Source organism: Poecilia reticulata, linkage group LG2, assembly GCF_000633615.1.
Source record: "Poecilia reticulata strain Guanapo linkage group LG2, Guppy_female_1.0+MT, whole genome shotgun sequence".
NCBI lineage: Eukaryota > Metazoa > Chordata > Actinopteri > Cyprinodontiformes > Poeciliidae > Poecilia > Poecilia reticulata.
The window spans coordinates 961,421-968,840 of record NC_024332.1 but is presented as its reverse complement, the minus strand read 5'-3'; the positions used below and the strand labels follow the sequence as shown (position 1 = coordinate 968,840).

The 7,420-nt window shown below is 41.6% G+C and overlaps 1 protein-coding gene across 1 annotated transcript in view; it reads right to left on the bottom strand.

Moving 5' to 3' along the window:
• Positions 1–1,416: 1,416 nt before the first annotated feature.
• LOC103476950 (protein NLRC3-like) overlaps positions 1,417–7,420 on the bottom strand; it is a 17,205-nt gene continuing 11,201 nt past the window's right edge. Inside the window, exons 4-5 of the mRNA XM_017310508.1 lie at positions 5,276–5,421; positions 1,417–3,422 (exon numbers count right to left, since the gene is read on the bottom strand). Of these exons, the coding sequence (XP_017165997.1) occupies positions 1,546–3,422; positions 5,276–5,421 (2,023 nt within the window). The 3' untranslated portion in view covers positions 1,417–1,545. The remainder of the gene's footprint in view (positions 3,423–5,275; positions 5,422–7,420) is intronic.

Genomic DNA, 7,420 nt, shown 5'->3' with positions numbered 1-7,420 from the left:
TCCTCAGACCTTCAGCTCAGTCAGATGTTGAAGATCTTCTATCATCTGTGAAGGAAAGTTCAGTTTCTCTGCAGCATCAGAGCCTCAAAGGAGCTGCAGCAGCTGATGAAGAGGCTGACTGAGCTGAATGATGGAGAGGAGGAGGAACTGCTCACAGCTCTGACTCACACCGACTTGGACTAGACCGTTTGGCTCCTTGAGATCTTCCACCAAGCAGGAAGTGAGTTATAAATGAAGTGAGCAAAGCAGAAAGTCCAGCCTGCTGTGGACCTCTGGCATCTCTGGGTTTGTTTAGCTCATATCTGCTGCTGCAGCATCTAGAATCCTCCTCATCATTAATAATAGTAGTATATTCTATAGAAACGTGGCTCCCAGCAGCAGSTYATTAAATGCTGCCACAGAGGAAACTGGGAGCAGACCAGACACATGATGCTCCCAGTTGTGTCTCCATTCATCTGCTGGATTTGATGCTTTAACAAAGTAGAAAGTGGACAGTCGTCAACCTGCTTCAGCTAAAAGTTTCAGATTGTTCTGGTCGTCCTGCAGAGCAGCATCAGAACCGGTCCTGCTGCTCCTTTAGGTCTGGACCGTCCTCTGTTGACCTGTGAGGATCTAGGACAAACTGGTTGGAAGAGGGACACATGTCTCTGCAGTGGTCTGTCCATCGTCTCAGAGGAACAAAAGTTTGGATGTCAGAAGAAATTGTTGCTAAACTCCTAATAAGCTAAAGAGCAAAACCCTTGGAGGAGACGGAGCGTTTGGGTCCAGCAGCATCTTCATGGTGAAGCAGTGAAAGTTCTCCAGGAACTAAAGAGGCTGGGATGTCTAAAGAGTTGAAGCTCATGTCTCTGCAGGTCTTCATGGAGGACAGCTAACAGCTTCAACAAAGRCTGCAGATGAAGAGTTGATGAGGAAAATGGTTCCAGCTCTGGAAGCAGAGTTCTCAGAGCTTTGGGAGGATCTGACAGAAACTAGGACTTTTTCTGGAACAAGACAACAATCACCACATTTTGGGCTCAGTTACAAACCCAGAGGAAACTAGTGGGAGGAGGAAGAGGTGAGGATGATGACGGAATGAAGAAGATCAACACTGTTCACAAAGTTTATAATTAATGCAATGGTTTATTTTAATGGTCCAAATTTCCATCAAACCTAAACAATTATTTTATAAAAACAGTCAAAGATCCTAAAAGGTGAATAATGGAGCAGCAGCTCAATGAGTGAAGAGGAGTTTAAAGTTTAAAAAGTCTCTCTGGATGCTTGGATCTTAGAGAAAATAATTTTCTAGAGTTCATGGTTTTTATTCACTTCAACATGAAAACTGCTAAAAAGTTAAATACTTTTAAATTATCAAAATATCTAAAAACCAGAAGCGGCACCTGTCCTGGATGAACTGAATGTTTAGATGTATGAATGGCTGAAATTATCCAGAGGATGAAGGAAGTAGTTAAAGGCCAAAAACATCCAGAATCAACTTGAAGAAAGAAGAAGAAACAGGAGGACAATAGTGCTGAATCAGCATTCACACAATGAAAACATCTGGACTCACCGAGCCTTTCTGCAGTTCCTCACAGCTGGAACCAGTCTCTGTCGTCCATCCCTTGATGTGTTGTACTTCTTCAGGTCCAACTCATCCAGAACCTCTGACATCTGCAGCATGAAGGCCAGAGCTGAACAGTCAGCCATTGAGAGCTCCGTCCCTGAATCCAGCAGCCGTTGGATGTCCTGATAAAATGAGACGTCGTTCATCTCCACCAGACAGTAGAAGATGTTGATGCTTCTGTCAGGAGAGATTCTATCAGTGTTCATCTCCTTCAGGTTGGTGATGATTCTCTGGATGGTTTCTGGACTGTTCTCTGTCTGACCCAATAGATCTTCTAAGAGTCTCTGGTTGGACTCCACAGTGAGACCATGAAGGAAGCGGACAAACAGGTCCAGGTGGCCATTTTCACTGCTGAGGGATTTATACATGACTTTGTTCATGAACTCATCTAGAGATGTTTCAACGTATTCTCCAAGGAACATCTCGATCACCTCACTGTACTCATCATCTTCTTCTTCTTCTCCCAGGAACATCTTGATCACCTCACTGTCCTCATCTTCTTCTTCTTCTCCCGGGAACGTCATGATCACCTCTGACCTCCTGCTGTTGAAACAGTGGAGCAGGTAGACTGCAGCCAGAAACTCCTGGATGCTCAGATGAACAAAGCAGTAGACTGATTTCTGGAAGATCACACTCTCTCTTTTCAAGATCTCTGTACAAACTCCTGAGTACACTGAGGCCTCCGTGACATCCAGACCACACTGCTCCAGGTCTTCTTGGTAGAACATGATGTTTCCTTTCTCCAGATGTGAAAACGCCAGCCTCCCCAGCTGCAGAAGAACTTCCCTGTCAGCCCCCATGAGATCCTGTGAACTTGTCTCATGTCCTCCATGGTACTTGTTCTTCTTCCTCTTYGTCTGGACCAGCAGRAAGTGTGAGTACATSTCAGTCATGGTCTTGGGCAGCTCTCCTCTCTGCTCTGAGGTCAACATGTTCTCCAGAACTGTAGCAGTGATCCAGCAGAAGACTGGGATTCCACACATGATGTGGAGAGTTTTTGATTTCTTGATGTGGGAGATGATTCTGCTGGATTGCTCTTCATCACTGAACCTCTTCCTGAAGTACTCCTCCTTCTGGGCGTCACTGAAGCCTTGTACTTCTGTTACCCTGGAAATACATGAAGGAGGGATCTGATTGGCTGCTGCAGGTCTGGTAGTTATCCAGATGAGAGCTGAGGGAAGCAGGTTCCCCTTGATGAGGTTTGTCAGTAGAACATTGACTGATGACTTCTGTGTGATGTCAGAAACGAGCTGACTGTTGTTGAAGTCCAGTGAAAGTCTGATTTCATCCAGACCATCAAAAATGAAGAGCAGTTTACATTTAACCAGCTGCTCTGCTGGGAGCTTCTGGAGTGTTGGATGGAAAACATGGAGCAGAGAGAGAAGACTGTGCTGCTCATTTCTGATCAAGTTCAGCTCCCTGAACGAAAGCAGAACCACCACACTGACATCTTGGTTCTCCAAGCCCTCGGCCCAGTCCAGAGTGAACTTCTGCACAGAGAATGTTTTTCCAACACCAGCGACACCGCTGGTCAGAACCACTCTGATGATTCCATGTTGGTCAGGGAAGGATTTAAATATGTCATGGCACCTTATTGGAGAGTCATGGAGGTTCTGGATCTTAGAAGCTCTCTCCAGCTGCTTCACCTCATGCTGGGTGTTAACATCTTCACTCTGTCCCTCTGTGATGAAGAGATCAGTGTAAATCCAGTTGAGGAGCGTTCTACTTTCTGTTTCATAACTTCCTTCAGTAACACATTCACATCTCGTCCTCAGACTGATCTTATGTTCTTGTAGGACGTCCTGCAGACCAACATCTTCTGAAACACAGAAGAAAATAAGTAAAAACATTTTTGCTTCAGTGATAAAGTTGGAACAAAACCATCTGGAACATTAGGAGCTGTTTTCATTATGTGGTTTCTGACTTGACAGAATGTGATGCTAAACAATTGATTCATCCTTAGCAACATTATTCTGTTATCAGACATTAAATGCAGCCCTTTAGTCATTCTTCAGATTGGATGCTGCAATTTGACGCCAATTTCTGCTTCATTTGGGGTTTTCAGCTCTAATTTTAAAGCAGAACCTTATAGGCCTGGTGTAATGACCAATAAAAAAAAGAATAAGAGTCTTTTTCAGCAAAGTCAGATAAACCAACTTGGGAATTTGATAACCCATAATATTATTGCCATATCTCTCTTATTTCTTGCTTTATTATTGGGGCATGCTATGCAATGCATGGCAGGAACCTACTGTTCTACACCCAACAAGCAATCTCTTTATTTATTTTTCTTCGATCACCGTTAATGTGACCCATACTGCTGCATATCCCCCAAAAATGGTATCAAAACGTTCAGCTTGATCCCAAGAAGGGAAGTATTACTTTTAGTGGGGTCCTGAGTTAAAATGATTACATAAATTGAGAAAAATTAGATAAATCGAGGCCTAGTGTCTCACAGAATCAGTAATCTTTCTCTCTGAAACACACACACAGCACAGCGGAGGTCTGACTCCAAAACTCTTTTTAACTCCCCCTCACAAGCACAAATATTGCCCTATTGATCTCAAAGTCGGTCATGACAACGATACACATACCTGCTCCAGTAAAATGTTTTCAAAATTTTACTAGGGCGTATGGTTTATTGTCAGGGTCCTTGAGACCAACGCTGGGTGTCTCACAAGTATAGAAACTCTGTCTCCAACATACTGTCTGACCGAGAGAGCCAGCCCAGGTCCAGATAATTTATTACCTTAGCAACGGGTCCCAGAGAGGCAGTGAGTAGTCTCACAAACAGTAGCAGACAGGTCTCACAATGCTTTGTGGGAAGAATACATATTTCCTGTGACTATTCATATTTTGTTTACATAAAATTATTATTTCTCTGAATTTTTGAGTGTGAATTAAAATCCTTAGTATGAAGGTTGACATTTTTTTAGAAATAAACAATTACCCACTGTCTTGTTTTTTATTTTGGACTGTGTGTGAGAACCACATGTGCGAAGCTCATACTCAAGAGTCTCAGACAGAATTTCACTATGAATGGGGTTCAGCCATTGGTGAACCAAGTCAACCATATCACTATGATGACAATAGTTTCTGTTATTGCATTTTAAACAGATGTTCTTCTGATACTACCAAGGGCAAGTCCTTCTGTGTGAGCTGTGGCTAAATTGCAAGGTCCACAGCAATGGGAACACTTCTGCAGACCCCATTTAAATTTGTTCTGAAATTTTCCAGTTATAATAATATTATGCCCTCCATTTATAATCAAGAATAGATTATTATTAATCAATATTAATGATATTGAACAGTAATATCAACCAATACCTGATTGGTGCTCTGCTATATTTTTAAACCCAAATAAAACAACATGACATTGAGGACTCTTGATGACTTTAAAAAAAAAATTCTGATCTTTATTGATCTATTTATAGTCCATTTATCACTTGTCATATAATTTTTATGGCCATTGGTCTGAATAGGCTCAAATTAAATGGGGACTATGTTAACCAGAGTTACCAACACATTTACACCAGCTGTAAAACACAGATTTAGTTAAAATAATTGATTGCAAAGAGACTGTTGAAACCGTGAACCTCCAAATCTGAACTAAAGACGTGGATCTGGTCCATCAGAGACGATGGCAGGAAACTCTTAGATGTTCAGTCTCACCTGGAGCACAGCTGCTTCTCTCCCTCCATCCAGGAAGATCTTCCCTCCATCCATTCATCCATCGCCTATCACTTCTTATCTCCGCAGGGTCATGGAGGGACTGGTGCTGATGTTCAGCAGTAATCAGGTGAGAGCTGGAGTTCACTCTGGACAAGTAAAGACATATCTTCATCACTAAAATATTTCACTAACAAGACTTGAGCTGAAGATGTTCATGAAAATCCACCACAAACTAGAGACCAGAAATTGGGTCAGAACAGAACCTCAGATCATTGATGATGTCTGATTTGAAGTTCTTCACTGTATTATATCTTGTATCTTGATTGATCTTCCTTTTGTTGTATTGAATCTGTTCTGGGACAATAATCCATCAGAGGCTGAAAGAAACCAGAAACTGACTCTAATCTGGATCTCAGATTAGAGAAAGTTGGATCCTTCAGTAACACCAGTAAACACGACTCAGACCCAGTTTACATTGATCTGAGCCCTTTATAAAGAGCCTTATACTGTGGCAGAGCATTATGTGGACATGCTAGCAGAGCCAACAACAAGGTATCTAAAGTTCACGTGTTTTATTAGTTGTATAAATTTGGGGTCGACTAAATCTGACCTCATGATGATCCTTTGGACTTTGGTTCTGTTAACTTTGTAGTTTTTTTGCCTGATTTATTGTTTGCAGTTCTAGTTTTTGTTACAGTCCATCTTTATTGAGCCCAGTTCCTGTTTTATTCAAGCGGTCTGGTTCCTTTTATAGGCTTAGTAATGATTTCCATCTGGTTCTGAGCACTGAAGCAAAGAGAAAGTAGAAAACAGGAGTGGTAAGAAAGATTTTTGAAGCTTTGAGTTTCTAACTAAAAACATTCTGCTTTAGTCTGTCTGTTATTACTGTTTGAAAGAAATGTGTTTTAGGTTAATTTAGGTTCAAATTAGCTTAAGATGCATAACTGCATAATCACAATCCAAGTAAATAAATGTTATGTTAAATCTGTTAAATCTTGGATTTAACAAGAAAATAAAAAGTTTATGAAGAAACTTCTTAATTTCACTGTTTTAGGGTTGAGTTTTTTGTGGAGTTGAACAAAGTTTATCCCAGTCCCATGAATCAATCACTAGTCATCAACGTTAATAAATATCATGCAACAGAAAATGGACGAATAATAAAGCCTCCTTTACTTTTCTGCCTTTCCCCTGGTGTATCTATACCTAGAACCAGTCCTGCTCTGCAGAGTCACATGAATCAGTTAGAATAGCGGTTCTCAACGTGGGCGGTACCGCCCCCCAGGGGGCGTTCAGAGGACCGCAGGAGGCGCTGGCTGAAATTTTTACAAAAGGGGTGCGCTGGGATTCCTTTGGGGGGGGGCGTTTGGTCAAAGGTAAACTTTACACCTTAAATGCACAACAACACCAGTTTAGACTTTGAGCAACTTGGTAAAACTGTATTGTGTAACATTGAACCATGGTGGGAAGTAACGAAGTACAAGTACTCCGTTACTGTACTTAAGTACAATTTTCATGTATCTGTTCTTTACTTAAGTAGATTTAATAATGGACACTTTCTACTTTTACTCCACTACATTTTACAGTAAGTACCTGTACTTTCTACTTCACTACATTTCTACTAAACTGTCGCGTTACTCGTTACATCCAAGTCGCGTTGCTCTTTTTTTCCGTTAAAATGTGAAGTTCAGGGACTTAAGGTGGCGCCGTAAAATCCCGAGCAATAACGTGATTTACGTGTCTGTTGTCTCCCATCGCCTCCACCTTTACTCGTGGAGCTCCAGACATGCGCAGTGGTTTCCTCTGAGCAATAATATAAAAGCGCTGCATAAATCATAAGATATGGCGACATGTAAAATCAGCAGCGCTTCGCTTTCACAGACAGTAGGACTTTGTCCAACTTTTAGCGTCACTTGGAAGGAAAGCTTAAAGAAAGGTAAGCTCCGTGGACGTGATGCTAGCAAAGCTAGCTGTACAGAGACACATATTGCATCTGTGATGAAAAAAAGTTTGTTACTCATTCGCTGAATTATTGTGTGGAGATGTTGACTGAGGTGTCGCATATATGGGACAACGCTGTGACCAAAGAGCAATATAGTAGTAATATGTCATTCAGGAATGATCCGATTCTTTGGGATGGATCTTTAC